The sequence below is a fragment of the Equus quagga genome, chromosome 13 (genome assembly GCF_021613505.1).
Source record: "Equus quagga isolate Etosha38 chromosome 13, UCLA_HA_Equagga_1.0, whole genome shotgun sequence".
NCBI classification, from domain to species: domain Eukaryota; kingdom Metazoa; phylum Chordata; class Mammalia; order Perissodactyla; family Equidae; genus Equus; species Equus quagga.
In genome coordinates, this window is record NC_060279.1 from 89,652,089 (window position 1) to 89,669,595 (window position 17,507).

General features: G+C 54.9%; 1 protein-coding gene across 3 annotated transcripts in view; it reads right to left on the reverse strand.

The window, feature by feature from the left end:
• The window catches only part of NUCB1 (nucleobindin 1), a 19,076-nt gene extending 2,473 nt beyond the window's left edge, over positions 1-16,603 (reverse strand). Inside the window, exons 1-9 of one of the 3 annotated variants that reach the window (XM_046683073.1) lie at positions 16,456-16,603; positions 15,887-16,053; positions 12,970-13,077; positions 10,817-10,949; positions 6,712-6,815; positions 3,879-4,064; positions 3,536-3,626; positions 379-437; positions 53-145 (exon numbers count right to left, since the gene is read on the reverse strand). In XM_046683073.1, coding sequence (XP_046539029.1) covers positions 53-145; positions 379-437; positions 3,536-3,626; positions 3,879-4,064; positions 6,712-6,815; positions 10,817-10,949; positions 12,970-13,077; positions 15,887-16,042 — 930 coding nt within the window. In that variant the 5' untranslated portion in view covers positions 16,043-16,053; positions 16,456-16,603. Of the gene's footprint in view, positions 1-52; positions 146-378; positions 438-3,535; positions 3,627-3,878; positions 4,065-6,711; positions 6,816-10,816; positions 10,950-12,969; positions 13,078-15,874; positions 16,054-16,455 lie in introns of all 3 variants that reach the window. The other 2 variants (XM_046683072.1, XM_046683074.1) reach the window with 2 other exon arrangements.
• Between the last annotated feature and the right edge of the window lie 904 nt (positions 16,604-17,507).

Sequence of the window (17,507 nt, forward strand, 5' to 3'; positions counted from 1 at the left end):
CCCCCCCCCCCCCCCCCCCCCCCCCCCCCCCCGCGCGCGCGCGCACGCGCACATTCTTCATCACGTGCTCCCGCATGCGCAGCCGCTCCTCCTCCATCTCCCGCATGTCGTCTTCCTCGTTCTTTGGGTCATACACCTTCTCCAGCTGTAGGGTCAAGCGAGAGTCAGGACATATGGAGGGGTCCAGGGCAACCTCTTCCCTACGTTACTCCACCTCTTCAAACAACCAGACAACTTCAACCAGTCCTCGGGTCACCCTGCCACTCCTGGCAGCCTCTTTTTGCCCCAGGGGCTGCTGGGAGTTGTTTTCAGGGGAATCCGAGGAGACACGTGGCTGATCTGGGCATCCTCTGTTCCCAGGGCTTCCAAGATGCTCACCTCCTTGGTGAAGAGGGCCTCCAGCTCCTGCTCATCGAGGACACCGTCGCTATTGATGTCTGAGGGGAAGATAAGAAGGTATCTTGGGGGACAGAGGACGGGGTGGGTCAGGTTCCTGAGGGACCTGCTAGAGATGGAATCTGGGGCTGCTGCGGGGTCTGTCATCAGAGGACAGGTAACAACAGGTCTCTGACAGTAAAACGGTGGCCTTTAGGCTTTGGCGCCCCATGGGTCTGTTACTGGCACAGCCCATTCCCTACCAACCAGGGTCCCAAGAATGGAGTAAGTGAAGGTGGGGCTTTACTGGGACCATTCTTGGGCTGTTGTCATGCAGGATGCCTTGATCCCTAGCACACAGTGATCTGGGCACAGGATCAGCCCTCTTTGCCCAGGATCCAGGGGCAACTCTAGTTGCCAGAGGAGCCGCTCCCTGCCCATCCAGCTCGTCGGACCACAGGGCTCCAGGCTCCTAAGCCTCATGGGCCCCGCTCACTGTCTCCACTCTTCTGCTCACTCAGATCAGCACCCACAACTGGTCCTGTGGAGATGGCCGAGAACCTTGACCTTGCAAATCCACTGGTTAATATTTAGCCCACATCTTATCTGACTTTCTTTCCTTGGCTTCCACGACATCATTCTCTCCTCTCCAGCTGCCGCTCATTCTGCTTTGCTGGCTCTGACCTCTACCGATTGGTGCACCCCGGGGCTCTGGCCTGGGACCTCTTCTCTGTCTAATCTTGGAATCTGTCCAATGGTAGCCACTAGCCACACGGGGTGTTTACATTTAAATTGATTAAGATTAAAATCTCAGTTTATCAGTCCCACTTCTACTCAATAGCCACATGTGGCTGGTGGCCGCCATATTGGGTGGCACAGAACATCTTCCATCATCACAAAGAGAGTTCGATTGGCCAGCACTTCCTTAGATGGGTTCTCCAGTCTCAACTTTCAGTGCCATCCCTAAGGTGCCTGCACACATGAAGAGCCAACTGCCTACCCTCCGTCTCCACGTAAACGTCTAACAGACAGCTCTACATTAACAGGAGCAGACACAGTCGCCAATTTTCCCTGCCAGGCATGCTTACTCTTCCCTCCCCATCCTTCCAGTTGTTCAGGCCAAATGCCTTGGAGTTACCCTTGACCCTTTGTTTCCTCCTAATCCTCATCCAGCCCATCTGCGAGTCCTTCCAGCTTAACCTTCGAGAGGAATCCAGAATCTGACCTCTCCTTCCTACTTCCTACGGTCCAGTCTCACTAGGCTCCTGGCTTGGCCCTCGCCCCCAACAGCCTGTCCTCAACACAATACCCACATGGGTTCAGGCAGATGGCATGAGTCCTCTGCTCCAAACCCTTTTGTGGTGTCCTATGACAGACAAGAATAAAAGCCAAGTTCCCCACCCTGGCTGTAAGGTGCTGAGGGGTCCGGCTGCTGTCACCTCCCCAGCCATCTTTCCTATCCCTCTGCTCTTCATGCATTCTGCTTCCAGTGACCTGGGAAACCCACCAAGTTCATTCTTCCCTGTGTGTGCTTGCTGTTCCCGCCACCTAGAACGTTCTTCCCAAACATCTGCAAGGCTCAACCCCTCACTTCACTGAGATCTCAGTTCAAATATCACCTCTTGGGGCCGGCCCAGTGGCGCAGCGGTGAAGTTTGCACGCTCTGTTTCGGCAGCCTGGGGTTCACTGGTTCGGATCCCGGGCATGGACCTATGTGCCACTTATCAAGCCACGAAGTGGTGGCATCCCACATAGAAAGTAGAGGAAGATGGGCACGGATGTTAGCTCAGGGCCAGTCTTCCTCAGCAAAAAAGAGGATTGGCGGTAGATGTTAGCTCAGGGCTAATCTTCCTCAAAAAATAAAAAATAAATAAAACTACAAAAACATTCACTTCCTTAGTCGTCAAACCCACTTTTCATGTGCCTGGTAGCCACATGGAGCTGGTGGCTGCTGTGCTGGACGGCACAGACTAGAACATTTCCATCAGCATAGAAAGTTCTATTGGTCTAGTAAAACCTTCTCTGAGCAGGCTATCTAAAATTGTCACTCTAGGCCCCTAAGCCTGCTGTCCTTATTTCCAGGGTACACGTCACTACCTGAGACTGTCCCATAGAACCTACTTCACTGATTCTAAGATGTCCTTTTTTTCTTTTTCCTTTTTTTTTTTTTAAAGATTTTATTTTTTTCCTTTTCCTCCCCAAAGCCCCCCGGTACATAGTTGTATATTCTTCGTTGTGGGTCCTTCTAGTTGTGGCATGTGGGATGCTGCCTCAGCGCAGTTTGATGAGCAGTGCCATGTCTGCGCCCAGGATTCGAACCAACAAAACACTGGGCCGCCTGTCGCGGAGCCCCCGAACTTAACCACTCAGCCAAGGGGCCGGCCCCTCCTTTTTTTCTTTTTCCCTTTATTTTGTCATCCCCGAAATCGGGCGGCATCTTATCACCTGTGTCAGCTTAATGGGCGGCTTATGTAAATCTCTAGTGTATCCTACACTCCATGGTCTCTGAGATTCACCGAAACCCAGTAGGAGCTGCTCGCCTGACCGCTGGCTCTGCGAGGGGCACTGCGTTTGTCCCCGGCTGGATCCATAGCATCTCTGAGCAGCTTGGTCTTTGGAGCTTAGTAAGCGTTTGCTGAATGAACGAATCGGGCCCTGCTAAGCTCTGTTGACAGGCTGTAGCTTCTGGGTCAGGGTCCTGGGCACACCCGAGGGGGCCTGGCGACCCAGGCTGTTTCCCGATAGGAAGAGAATGAAGGAGGATGTGTGTCTGAGCCACCACGGAGAAGGGGCTTCCCAGGTCCCCGGACGCCTATTGACTAGGGCTCAGCCATAGGGCTCCCAGAGGAGACCAGGGCCTCTGGGCTGCGTGGGATGGGGGCCTGGGCCTGGCGAAGCCTGGTTCGCTCCATCAGAGGATACCAGCCAGTCCTCCGAACCCAGAGATCTGGCGCCTCCCAGAAGACGTCTAGCTCTTCCTCGGCAGATGCTAGCAGTCAGGAGGGGGAGGGCCTTCCAGACCCCCCGGGGAAATGGGCTCTGACCTCTTCAGCCTGCCGAAGCCCTGCCGGGATGGGGAGACCCCTTCTTAGCATTCAGGCCCCAGAAAGGTCAGAGCCCCAGGTTCAGCCTGGGTCTTGGGACTCGCTCCCCACCTTACCATGCAGGATGAAGAAGGTCTTGGGGTTAAACCTGTTGGGGTCCAATCCATCCAGCTCCTCCCATACCTCCTTCAACTGGGCTTGGCTGCCCTGTGGAGGGGAGAGCCAGGGGCTCATGAGCAAGAAGTCTGGGTCCCCCCATCCCTCAAATGTCATTCCCCTCAAGCAAGAAAACCAAGAAAACTACAACTCCCAGCAGCCCCTGGGGTAGCTGGGCATATTATAAAAGGTACTTTTTGCCTCAGGGTCTGCTGGGAGTTGTAGTTCTTCAGCTACTTTCTTGTCTTGCGGTGCTTGACGAGTTGGACAAGGTCAGGGGTGGGCAGGAATGGGGGTCCGTACAGGCACATTGACTTTGGGGTGCTCTCGGTGCCGGCGCTGTTGCTCTTCCAGCTTCCTCTCTGCCTCCTTTCGCTGCTCCTCTCCCAGTGACTCCAGATACCGGCGTCTCTCGTGCTCCTTGAGCATCTCATAGCGTTTGAACTCTTCGTGATGGGCGGCGTCGTACTGGGCGAGGTCCCGGGTGGCCTGGGGAAAGGCAGATGGTCACTCTCGTCTCACCTCTCTGTCCAGCGCCCCAGTTCCAGCCTCCAAACGCCAGGGTCTGAACCTGGCCAGCCTCCACCCTGTCCTGGGTCTCACGTCCTCATCTCACCCCTCGGTCTCTGTGATCTGCTCTTGCCTCATAACACAGCCTCCTCTGTTTGTTTGTTCAACAGAGATCAGGGCAGTTACACAACAGCAGCTTTAACCCACCTCTCTCAAGTCCTCGACCATCTCAAGATCTTGGAGAAATAAGTAATAAGGAACAATTTCAGGAAATGGGCTTAATATGGAGAGCAGTACACCTAGGCGGTAAAGAACACGAGGTCTCTAATTTTTTTGCCCAGGGTTCAAATCCAGGCTCTGCTGTATGAACAAATCCCACTAGCTGTGTGATCTTGGGCAAGTTACTCACCCTCTCTGTGCCTCAGTTTCCACGTCTGTAAAATGGAGATAACATACTCTACTGGGTTGACTATTATCCCCACAAAATTCACGTCCACCCAGAACCTCAAATGTGACCTTATTTGGAAATACGGTCTTTGTGGATGGCATTAGTTAAGACGAGGTCTTACTGGATTAGGGTGAGACCTAACCCCAGTGACTGGGGTCTTTATAAGAAGGCTGCAGAAAAGACAGACACAGGCAGAGCGCCATGTGATGACGGAGGCAGAGGTCGGAGTGATGTGTCTACGAGCCAGGCCATGCTGGCAGCTCGGAGAAGCTGGAAGAGGCAAGGAGCGGACTTGCCTCCAGCGCCTCCGGCGAGCCCAGTGATCCCGATTTTGGACTTCCGGCTTCCAGAACCGTGAGAGAACACACTTCTGTTGTTCTCAGCCACCGAGCCTGCAGCCACAGGAAGTTAATCCACCCAGGAGGACCCGCCTTGACTTCTGACCCACACTCTAAGATAAATTCCTGTTGTTTTAGGCTGCTGAGTTTGTGGTTATTTGTTATTCGGCAGCGGTGGGAAATGAATACAGCTGTTGTGTGGGGAACAGACGGCAGGGCCAGGTCCTGAACCTGGGGCGACTGTGGCCCGCAGGGGGCGGTTCTCAGTGATGCAGAGGCCCGGGAGGCTGCTGAATATCCTCCAGGGCACAGACAGCCCCCATAACAAAGCGCGATCCGGCCCCAAATGTCAAGAGCGCAGAGAAACGCTTCTGGAGAGGGAGGCAGAGGCAAGGAGCCCAGTGAGGAAGTGGCTGTGAGAGATGACAGTGGGGCTGGAGAAGAGCACACAGCTTCTGGAATGTTCTAGAAATAAGCAGCAAAAACGTCCAATGGCTACTGCTATGATCTTCACGGCCACTAGGTGGAGCTCCGGTAGCCAGAAAAGCAGGGCCCAGGCCTGGCTGAGGGTGGATTTCCCGTCTAGGGGCCACAGAAGGGCTGTGAGCCCGGGAGAGGCAGGGGTGGGCCTGGGCATCCCCGTCCACTCCCCCAGCCCACCCCTGGCCTTCCCCACGCGGCCGGGCTGTGGATCCCAGTTCCCGGATGAGGACTGTATTAGTTCCTACGGCTGCTGTAACACAGTGTCATCAACATGGTAGCTAAAAACAGACAGGGGGCCGGCCAGGTGGCGCAGCGGTTAAGTGCGCACATTCCACTTTGGCGGCCCGGGGTTCCGGAGCCCGGGTGTGGACATGGGACCGCTTGGCAAGCCATGCTGTGGTGGGCGTCCCACATATAAAGTAGAGGAAGGTGGGCATGGATGTTAGCTCAGGGCCAGTCTTCCTCAAAAAAAAAAAAAAAAGAAAAGAAAAACCCAACACATTTATCATCTTACAGGGTGGAGGCCAGGGGTCTGAAACTGGTTTCACTGGGCTGAAATTAAGGTGTCAGTAGGAACGTGCTCCCTTGGGGAGAATCCTTTTCTTTCCCTCTTCCAGCTTCTAGAGCCGAATTCCAGGCTTGTGGCCCCTTCCTCCATCTTCAAGGCCACCAGCACAGCTTCCTGCCTTGGCTGTCCCATTGTTTTCTTCTCCTACTGGAGTCAAAGTCCCTTCTGCCATGTGAGGTCACACAGCCACGGGTTTCTCAGACTAGGATGTGACATCTTTTTGGGGGACCATAAGTCTGCCTCCCACAAGGACACAGAGGGGACGGCCTCCATCCCAAGTCATATGGGAAGGACAAAACTGGGGAGGGATTTAAAGCCAGATCTGAGTGGAGCCAAGTCTGTCCTGCCTACACCTCTGCTTTCCTTTTCCTTTTTTTTTTTTTTTTTTTTTGGTGTGGAAGATTGGCCCTGAGCTAATATCTGCTGCCAATCTTCCTCTAAAAAGATTGTCGCTGAGCTAACATCCGTGCCAATCTTCCTCTATTTTGTATGTGAGATGCTGCTGCAGCGTGGCTTGATGAGTGGTGTATAGGTCCACAACTGGGATCCGAACCTGGGAACCCCCGGCTGCTGAAGTGGAACATGTGAAGTTAACCACTACACCACCAGGCCGGCCCCCTCTGCTTTCCTGTAGAGAATCTGAGGAGGGCTCTTAGACACTGCTGGCCCTCTGCAGCCTCTGACCTCAGAGAACATGCCAGGCAGGGCAAGCAAGCGAGCGGGCTCCCGTTCCAGGCTCCGTTCCCGTCTCCCCCTCCGAACTCTGCCTCTGGGCCCCCCTCACGCTACCGTCTGGATCAGCAGCTCCAGGTCCCGGGCCTCAAACGTGTGCTGATTCTGAGGGTCGAGATGTTCAAACTGCTTCAGGAGACTCAGGTGATCCAACTGTACATCTGGATGAAGGGGAAGAGGAAAAAAACAAAGCAACTCATGGAATGCTCTTTCCTTCAAAATCCCTATTCTGGGGCAGAGAGGCTCTAAAAGAGGTCACAGAGGGCACTGAGGAAGCCCAGAGGACGGCCTGAATGAGCCTGGGGCAATCAGGGAGGGCTTCTTGGAGGAGGCAATGCCATGGCCGAGTCTGATGCTTAAAATAATAATCACCATGATAATAACTCACTCGTACTCTGTGCCAGGCCCTGCTCTAAGCACGTTAAATATATTAATGCATTTACTTTTCACAGAAATCTTACAACATAGTTTCCATGGTTATCCTGTTTTAGCGATGCAAAAACTGAGGCCCAGAGAGGGCGTGTGACTTGTCTAGGTTACCATCTAGGAAGTGGCAGAGGGAGGAACAGAATGAGTTGTTGGGCTCCAGAGCACAGGCGCTCGACCACTGTGATGGGTTGAAGTGTGTACCCCAAAATTAATTCGCTGAAGTCCTCACGGCCAGGACCTCAGAGTGTGACCTTAGTTGGAGGGAGGGTCTTCATGGAGGTGATCAAGTTAACATGAGGTCAGTAGGGTGGCCCTAATCTAATAGGACTGGTGGCCTTATAAGAAGGGGAAATTGGGACACAGAGACACACACAGAGGGAAGACGGTGTGAAAAGACACGGGGAAGATGGCCATCTCCAAGCCAAGGAGAAAAAAGATGTAGAACACATCCCCCTCATGGCCCTCAGAAGGAACCAACCCTGCTTTTCTTTTTTTTTTTTTCCCCTTGAGGAAGATTGGCCCTGAGCTAACATCTGTGCCAGTCTTCCTCTATTTTGTATGTGGGTTGCCACCACAACATGGCTGACGAGTGGTGTAGGTCCATGCCTGGGATCTGAACCCAGGAACCCAGGCCACCGAAGCAGAGCACATGAACTTAACCACTATGCCATGGGGCTCGCCCCCAGCCCTGCTGACACCATGACTTCTGGCCTCCAGAACTGAGAGATAATAACTGTCTGTTGTTGAAGCCACCCCGTCTATGGTTCTTTGTTACAGCAGCCCCAGCAAAGTAATGCAGCCTCCTTGTCCAGAACTTTCCAGGCAGTCAAGAAGGGAGCGCACAAACACACACATGCATGCTCAGCACCCACTTGTTCCCTGGTCCTGAGGCCTCCCGGGGGCCCAGAGGTGAATGAGACCCAGGCCGGCCCTCCAGCAGCTCCTGGCCCGGTGGGGGTGAAAGACACCCAAACAGGTGGCTGGGATCCAGTGGCCTGGGCTGAAGGCGAGGCAGCTTGGGGCCCGGGTGAACCCAGAGGAGGGACAGGCGCCCAGGAGACGGGCACAGATGGAATCTCACGATTCCCTATTCATGCCACCAACGTGCACTGAGCCCCCACTCCAGGCCGGCCCCGTCCGCGGCACCGTGGACACAGCAGGAACCAAACAGTGACGGCATCTGCCTCCCGGAGCCCTGAGTCAAGAGACGAGAATGGGAGGCTAAGGGACGAACACACGACCACAAAGGACTCGAACGGGGGCTCCGTCACACAGGACGGTCAGGGCAGGAGGCCTCTGGGAGGAGGCGACACCTGAGCTCAGTCAGCCACACGGAGAGCCCTGAGGAAAAATGTCCCCGGCAGGGGGAAGCGCACGGGCAAAGGTCCTGAGGCGAGGAGAACGTGGCACTCCAGCACTTCCTCAAAGTGCTGAGGACAGAGGGTGAGCGAGGGCACCGGGGTGGAGGGCAGGGCTGGGCCTCCGAGAAGCAATGACGAGTGTGGCCTTGATCCCGAGGGCGCAGGGGAGCCACGGCAGGCTCTGAGCAGAGGATGGACAGGACTTGAATGGGGTGTTGTTGTGGGCTGAATAACGGCCCCCAAGGTGTCCACGTCCTGGTCCTGAACCTGGGAATAGGTGACCTCACGTGGCAAAAGGGACTTCGCAGATGTGATCAGACTAAGCATCCTGGGATGGGGAGACGACCCTGGATTACCCAGGTGAGCCCAGTGTCATCAGGCGGGTCCTCAGAAGAGGGAGGCAGAGGGACATCTGACCAGAGTGGAAAGCAGTGTGATGACTGAGGAAAAACACCATGCTGCCGGCTTTGAAGATGAAGGAAGGGGCTACCAGCCCGGGAATGTAGTTCTAGAAGCCAGAAAAGGCAAGGAAACAGATTCTCCCCCGCAGCCTTGAGAAGGATCCAGCCCTGCTGACACCTGCATTTTGGCCCCTTTGAGACTGATTTCAGTTTTTGTGGTGGTGTTTTCTTTTTTTCTTTCTTTCTTTTTTTTTTTGGCAAGGAAGATTGGCCCTGAGCTAACATCTGCTGCCAATCCTCCTCTTTTTGCTGAGGAAGACTGGCCCTGAGCTAACATCCGTGCCCATCTTCCTCTACTTTATATGTGGGATGCCACCACAGCATGGCTGATGAGCGGTGTGTAGATCCGCACCCAGGATCCGAAACGGTGAACCCCAGGCCGCCGAAGTGGAGCACCTAAACTCAACCACTCGGCCACAGGGCCGGCCCCTGATTTCCGACTTCTGATCTCTAAACTGTAAGGAAATAAATGGGTGTTGTTTTAAGCCACTAAGTTCGTGGTAATCTGTCACACTGGCCACAGGAATCTCACACAGGCGCTAACAGGATCCCAACTGCTGCTGCAGGGAAACAGAACAAGTGGGCACAGCGGGGGTGGTGGCAGGGAGCCCAGGGGGGAAGCGATGGCAGTGATCCAGCGGGACCTGAGTGGCGGCCACGGCTGTGGTGAGAAGTGGTTGGGGTCTGGAGATACTGTGAGCGGGTGAAGGGCCACCAGTTGAATGACACAGCACAGCGTGTGGGGCATAATAAGCAGCCAATGAACAGGAGATATGTTTCTCATTAGTGACAAGGGGACACGTAATTTAGCAGAGATCAAATCAGACTCTGAAACTGTAATAGTTACAACAGCATGGCAGAGGGGCTGGCCCGGTGGTGTAGTGGTTAAGTTTGTGCGCTCTGCTTTGGCGGCCCGGGATTTGCTGCTTTGGATCCTGGGCACAGATCTATGTACCGTTCATCAAGCCATGCTGTGGTGGCGTCCCACATACAAAATAGAGGAAGATTGGCACAGATGTTAGCTCAGGGCCAATCTTCCTCAGCAAAAAAAAAAAAGTTATATATATATGTATTCTCAGATATAAATGCCAGGAAATTAGAATCATTCTTGTGGGGGAGAGAGAAAACAACTAAGCAAGGAAAAACACAGTCACCTGGTGAACTTCCTGACTTTGACCTACTGTGGTTATGGAGGTGAAGGCCGTTGTTCTAAAGAAAACCACACAGAAATATGTCGGCGTAAAAGGATACAGTGTCTGAAAGGAATTCATCAACAAGAATGAAAAGGAAACAGAGCAAAAGCTAACAATCGGAGAATTTGGGTTAAAGGTATTTGGGAGCTTTTTGTCCTGTTCTTGCAATTTTTGGTAAGTTGGAGCTTACACCAAAATTTTAAAGAAGCCTGATTTTAAAAGATAAAAATAAGCTGAAACAGGAAAAACCAACCAACAACAGAGGAATGTCAATAGTAGATTGTGCTAGGAAGAAAATTTAATTAAGGGGCCAGCCCAGTGGTGTAGTGGTTAAGTTCGCATGCTCCACTTTGGTGGCCCAGGGTTTGTGGGTTCAGATTCTGGGCGCGGACCTAGCGCTGCTTGTCAAGCCATGCTGTGGTGGTGTCCCACATAAAATAGAGGAAGATGGGCACAGAAGTTAGCTCAGGGCCAATCTTCCTCAGCAAAAAGAGGAAGACTGACAACAGATGTTAGCTCAGGGCCAATCTTCCTCAGCAAAAAAAAACAAAACCAAAACCAAAAAAAAAACACCAGAAAAAACACCACAAATGATCTCGATTAATCTTCCCCGCACATTTTACAGAGGGGGGAGAACGAGGCCCCAGGGGGCCCCACGTGCCCAGCTCAAAAATCACCTGCAGCCCCAGAGGGAGACCCCCACCCTGCTCCCCCTTACTGGGCTCCTGCTGGGCGTCCATCTTGGCCTTGAGCAGCATCCGCAGCCGTGACACCTCCTGCCGCTTGAGCTCGTCCAGCTTGGTGCGGACATGGTGGCTGACGAAGTCCAGCTCACGGCTCAGCTTCCCACTCTGCCCGCAGAGAGAAGGGACACTGGTCAGGCTGGAGGCCCAGCACAGGGCATGCTGGGCAGCCTCGTCCTCTCTGGAACCTTCTACAAGCTTTCTGCTGCCCCCTGAGGCTCCTCAGAGCCGGACACAAGGTCCCAGCCCCTGAGCCTGGCATTCAAGGCCCTGCCCACCTCGGCAGCCCTTTCTCTCATCACTCATCAAATTTCACTCTCGGTTCCAGCAATGCTAACTGGGCGGAGGCCCCCATGCTTCAGGATCTTTTCCACCACTGGGCCTTTGCACATGCTGGTCCCTCTGCCTGGGATGCTCTCTCGCCACCGCTTTTCAAGCCTAACCAGATCCTCGCTGTCCCCACCACACACACACACACACACACACACACACACACTGTGCTGAGCAGGATGCCTTCTCTGAGCTACCTCTATTATCCTTTTGGATTACATCTGCTTCTCCATCAGAGCTGACCCCTCTCCTGCTCACAGCCCCCCATGGCTCCCCAGTGCCCCCAGGACAGAATCCCTGAGCCTGGCACTCAAGACCCTGCACCCACATGCCCCTCCAGCCCTGGCTCCCCTGTCTTCATGTCAGTTATGAGGAACCACCAGCAGCCAGGTGAAGGTACCAGAATGCTTCCTTTGCAGACATACTTCCCACTGCCAGAAATGCCAGCCCCCCAACACACACACACTTCACTTTCTGTACCACGGACACGCCCACTCAGAATTGCTCCTCCCAGGGTGGGGGCGGGGGGGGGGGCGGTCCTCGCCTTACAAGCCCCATCTCGCTTGTCGCACTGGGCTGGCCCCTCTGTACGGTTTCCCCACGCCCTCTGCTCTCTCTTACTGCCCGATCGCTTTTCCAGGCACTCATGACTCACATGGGTCTCTCCAGCCCATGGGGGGCGTGGCTCTTGCAGAGGCAACAGGACGAAGTGACCACAATAACAGTCATATTAACCCTAACCAGCCAGGCACCTACGATGGGCCAAGCCCTGCCCCGGAGTCACCGAGTCCGTCCTCTACTCCTGCCCACGGCCCCATTTTACAGATGAACAAACTGAGGCCCAGGAGGAGAAGCCACTTGCCCAAGGTCCCTCAGACAGTGACGAGGGGAGGCGAGCTTCCAGCCTGATGACCAAGTTGGTGTCATATCTCCCCAGGGCCTGGAAGTCCTGGGGCCGGCATTCAAGTCCCAGCCCTGTCACCACTTCACAGCATGACCCCAGCACACGCTTTTCCTGCTCTGGACCTCAAAACGGGGGCTGATGTTATTGCCACCAATGATGACTGACGTCGATCGCAGGCTTCCGATGCGGCAGGCTGAGCCCTTGACGTGGGGATTCTCTCTGATTCGCCCAACCGCCCCCCACCCCACAGGAAGACGCCTGCACCAGCCTCCTTGTCTTCTGAGAAGGAAACCCAGGCCCAGTGAGGGGTGGCCACTTGTCCAGGAGACCGAGGCAGAGCTGGGATGGGGCCGGCACCGTCCCACTCCGGAACCCGCCTGCCTAAGTGGCCACTCTGTTTCTGACATCACTTGCCAGTGGTCTGACCTTGGGCAAGCCGGGTGGCCTCCTGGGCCTCGGTTTGCCCAGCTGGGCAGTGGGAGGGGCTGGGCCCGTCTCAGGTTCTGCCCATCCATTGATGGGGACAGAGTCTCAGGCATGCTGAGAGGTTGTGAGGGGAGCAAGGCCACATCCTCATCAGTCCCAGGCCCCGGGGTCTCTCCTGGGCTGGTGTTTGGGGGGTCGTGTGTGGCAGGGTGGGGAGGACGGGTGGGGGCAGGCGGTCCTCTCACCTCATGGGGGAGGGCCAGTATCCTTTCCCGGGGGATGGGGTGGGGCGTGGGCTGTGGGCTCAGCCCGGAAAGGACAAACACCGCTACCAGGGCCTCAGTGTGCGCCTCTGTAAGACGGCAATAATCGCAGCTCCTCGGGAGGCCGAGTGACAGTTAGAGGAGGGGCGAGTGGGAAGAGCATCTCCCTCGGCCTCCCTCCCCCCACGCTCGCCCGCAGCCGCACCTTGATGTCCTCGGCGTTGGCGGCCTGCAGCTTCTCCCGGAAGTGCCCGTCCGTCTCCAGCACGTTGATGACCTCCTGGAGGTACCGGTGGTAGTACAGGCCCGTGTCCTGAGGTGACAAGGATGAACATAGCAGCCCCCAGCCTCCGCCCCTCCCTGCAGGGAGGACTCAGGCCCTGCCCCCGTGGGCACCTGCTGAGGGACCCAGAGACACCCCCCCACCCCCAGAGCAGCAGGCCTGCCCCACGGGACAAAGGATCTGGAGTCAGCAGACCCCGCTTCCAATCCACGTCTGCCTGACCCTCTGGGCCACAGCTCTCAGCTCTTCCCACGTCTGCAGAGGAGACGAGATGAAAATCACACGGGTAAACACCCAGGACAACACCGCCCTCCGAGTAGGTGCTTAAAGAGCAAACACACTGGCATTTGTTGCCAAGCAGTGAAACATACATTCATTCATTCATTCAACAACCGTTCACCGGGCCTCTACTGCGTGTCAGGTGCTGTTCCACGGGACACAGTAAGTGAACAAGACAGATGGGCATCCCTGGGCTCCTGGTCCCAGCCCTGCCATGCCTAGGCGGCTGGCACTTTCCTCTTCCTGGGCCTCACTCTTCCATTTGAAACATAGGCAATAAATTGGATCCCTCTCAGAGCTGAGGCGCGCAGTAACTGAGATGAGCGGTCTGGCAGGGTGGAAAGCATAGAAAAGCTACACCATCTATTCCAGCTGCCATTATATAGGTTGAGAAACACCTTGCAGGTGCTTGCTAAACGGCAGCGGGGCAACCCGGCTACGTTACTGTGGGTGCACTCGTCTCCCAGAGCTGCTGTAAGGAAGTATGAGAACCCAGGGGCTTAGAGCCACGCAAATAGATCCTCTCGGAGTTCTGGAAGTCGGAAGGCCAAACTGGGTTGGCGGGGGGGAGCCTGTCTTGCAGGCTCCAGGGGAGAGTCCACTTCCAGAGGCGCCCACCCCCCTTGGCTCGTGGCCCTGCATCACGCTGACCTCTGCTGACATCATCACTTCGCCTCTGGCTCTGACCTTCCTGCCTCCTTCTTTGAGGGGGCGCTTGTGATTACATTGGCGCCGCCTGGACAATGCAGGCTCATTTCTTCCCCTCAAGAGGCTTAACGCAATCACACCTGCAAACACTTTTGCCATACCAGGTAATATAGTCACAGGCTCCGGGAACTAGGCCGGGCACATCTTTGCAGGCCGTTATTCAGCCAGATATGGTTGCCTAGAATCCCAAATCTGCCAGTTACTAGCTATGTGATCTTGTCAGGACTGCTAGGACGCCTAGTTAAATTTAAATAAACAATAACTTCTAGTATAAGTAGATTGCATGGCGTGCACTTATGATTATTTACTGTTTATCTGAAGTTCAGATTTAACTGGGTGTCCTGTGTTTTTATTGGCTAAATCTGGCAACCTCAGCCCTTGGGTAAGTTACTTAACGTCTCTGAGCTCTGGTTTCCTTGTCTGTAAAGTAAGGTTAATGAGTACCCACCTCATAGAGGCTCTTGTGAGGATTATATGAGTTAATATCTTTTTTTTTTTTTGAGGAAGATTAGCCCTGAGCTAATATCTGCTGCCAATCCTCTTTTTTTGCCAAGGAAGACTGGCCCTGAGCTAAGATCTGTGCCGATCTTCCTCTACTTTATATGTGAGACACTTGCCACAGCATGGCTTGCCAAGCGGTGCCATGTCCGCACCTGGGATTCGAACCGGCGAACCCCAGGCCGCCGAAGCGGATCATGAGAACTTAACCACTGCACCATCGGGCCGGCCCCATGAGTTAATATCTTTAAATATTAAACACAGTGCCTGGTACTTAGTAGGAGCTATCAATGTTATTATGATTGCTGTTGCTTTTATTGATGTTTATAACCCTCTGTGCTTTCTATTGGCCTCAGAATAAAGAAATTCTCCACCGTGGCCCCCAAGGCAGTGCCCCTATCCCCTCTCTGACCTCATCTCCCCTTCGCTCGCTCTGCTCAGCCACACTGGCCTCCTCCAGCCAAGTCCCCCCACTCACTCTGCTCTCCCCCACCACGCAGCCTTTGCCCAAGGTTGTTCCCTCTGCCTGGAATGCTCTTCCCTGCACTTCAGATCTCAGCTCAAGGGACCCTTCCTCTCTGGCTGTCACCTCTGGTTGTCTTCCCAGTGAGCTAGGCTGGTCTGCGAGGGCAGGGGCCTGGCACCAGCACGGTGATTGGCTCATCGAAGGTGCTCAAGAAATGTGTGGGATGAATGAAGGAACAGAGGACTCAAGCTGCCCTTCGATGTCTGCAAAGATTTCACGGAGCAAAGGCCTAACTCACTGGGTGGCGACCTGCCACACAGGAGCACGGTATGATCTGTGCTGGAGACAGTGACCGGTCCATGCCGAAGGGGAGCTGTAGGAGGATTCAGGCCACAACTCAGGGCATCGACTTTGAGGATCTTTAAAGTTCCAAATTCCCTAAAACCAAAGTTTTCAGAGTGTTTGATAAATACGTGTCGGAATTAATAAATGAACAGTTTACGTGCCCCTTCATAATTGAAACTACAACTCCCATGAGCTCCATGAAGCAAGAACACCCTAGTTAGCTAACAACACCTGCTCAAGGTGTTACTGGGAAATGTAGTTCTTTTTTTTTTTTCGGATTCCTTCTGAGCGGAGGGGCGTCTTAAAAAGAACAGAGAGGTTTGGGGAGGGGGAAGTGACACAGCTTTTTCACTTAAAATCTGACCTGATTTCCCACACCTGAGAGTCAGGGACTTAGAAAGCTGCCCGCTCCGCTTCCCCTCTAGTTTTTCACTACGTCAATGCCCCAGGATTGCAAAGAATGACAGGCAAACTCCAAGCCGCATCCGTAGGGGGAGTATCCACGCAAGGGGTCTGCGGGAATTGTAGTACCACTGCAAACACCTGGCTGGAGAGCAGGGCAGGGCCACTCACGGGGCTCTCGGTCGCGGGGCTCTCCTCCTTGGACGCCCCCCGCTCTAGAGGCACGGCCAGAACAGCGCGGAGCAGCAGCAGCGGTGGCAGGAGGAGCAGGGCTGCGCGGCGCCCAGAGGGAGGCATGGCGGCGTGATCTGGCGGGGGGACGGAGAGTTGAATAATGTCTGTCCCAAGCCTCCTCCTCCCCCGGACCCAGGAGTCTGGGCCCTCGGTGCCGCCACCCCCGCTCCCGCCCCAGGAGTCAAGACAACCTCTCGTTTCCCAGGAGCCAGGATTCCGAGCCTCCAGCTTTTCATTCCTTAGACCCAGGAGTCCTGGCACCCAGCACCGTCTTCGCTCAGACTCAGGAATCCGGGATCTCGACCCCTTCTCTCCCCAGATCCAAAGATCCAGGCCCCCAGCCCCCTTTTTTCCCAGAATCTAGAAGTACTGGTGCCCAGCTCGTCCTCCCCGGGGACCCAGTTTTTCAACCCTCTGGTCCCCCGTCTCCCTTCCTCCCCAGGATCCCAAGAGTCTAGAAGCCCCCAGACCCTCACCTTTCCCGCACCGCAGAGGGCCTCTTCCCGGGCTAGGACCTCCGGCGCGTTCTTGGCGATTTCCCCCCTAGGCCACGCCCACTTTCCGCGGAGGCCCCGCCCCCAGCAGCCTGATTGGTCTACGCTAGCTCCGGACCCCTTCGTCCCTGTCTAATGGCCCCGCCTCTTGTCGAAGTTGCTCGGCTGCTCTCGAAAGCTTCGTCTCCTTCCTCGGAAGCCCTACCTCTTGACGTCGCATTTCCTGCCTTTTAGGCTAAAGGAGAGCGGAGGCTTCAAAGAAAACTACGACTCCCTGCAGGCCGGGGGTACGAGTCAACTTCCGCGGGCGCCTTGGCCCCTTCGCCTCATGGGAGTTGTAGTTTTCCCATTTATTTTCTCCCCAAGAAGTGGCTGCGAGTTACAGATCGGTAGCAATAGGCACAGGTCACCTTATAAGTTTCTTACATAAGGGAGTGGTTTAGAGCGAGCCTGCGATGCGGCCTCTCTTGGGTCCCTTTAAGGAACACCTGCTTGCCCTTCCAATTCAGAATCCCCGGAGCCCCGTTGCCCGGTTGCCGCAGAGGCCAGGGGTCATTGCTTTGTTGGAAGTAAAGCTTGGGGGGCCAGGAGGGAGGGGATTAAGGCAGGTCCCAGTGGGAATTCCCCTTTCCCTCTGACCTGTCTTTCTTCCCTTGCTTATTTCTCAGAGATTAAATTCCCCGCTTCCAAAGAGAGGGTTGGGTATGTTTAGAAATTGGCCAGGGAGGCAAGGCATTGAGGCGTGAACGTGAAAAGCTTCTCTAGGCACGAGAGGAGAAGAGGGGGTCTCCTGGATTCCGGGAAGGTGGGTGCTGGGGGTCTGGGGTCACTGGAGTTGGGTGTTTGGGGTCCTGAGTTCCCAGGCTTGGGTGTAGGAGAGAGGTATTTGGGGAAGAGAGAACTGGACTCCTGGACCCCTGATAGTGATGAAAGCTGCAATCCAGGCTGCCTGGGTCCTGGAGAAAATGTACAGCCTGGGATCAGGTGTTGGAGGGCAGAGTCTATTGGGATGTTGGGTGGGGTCCTGACTCCCC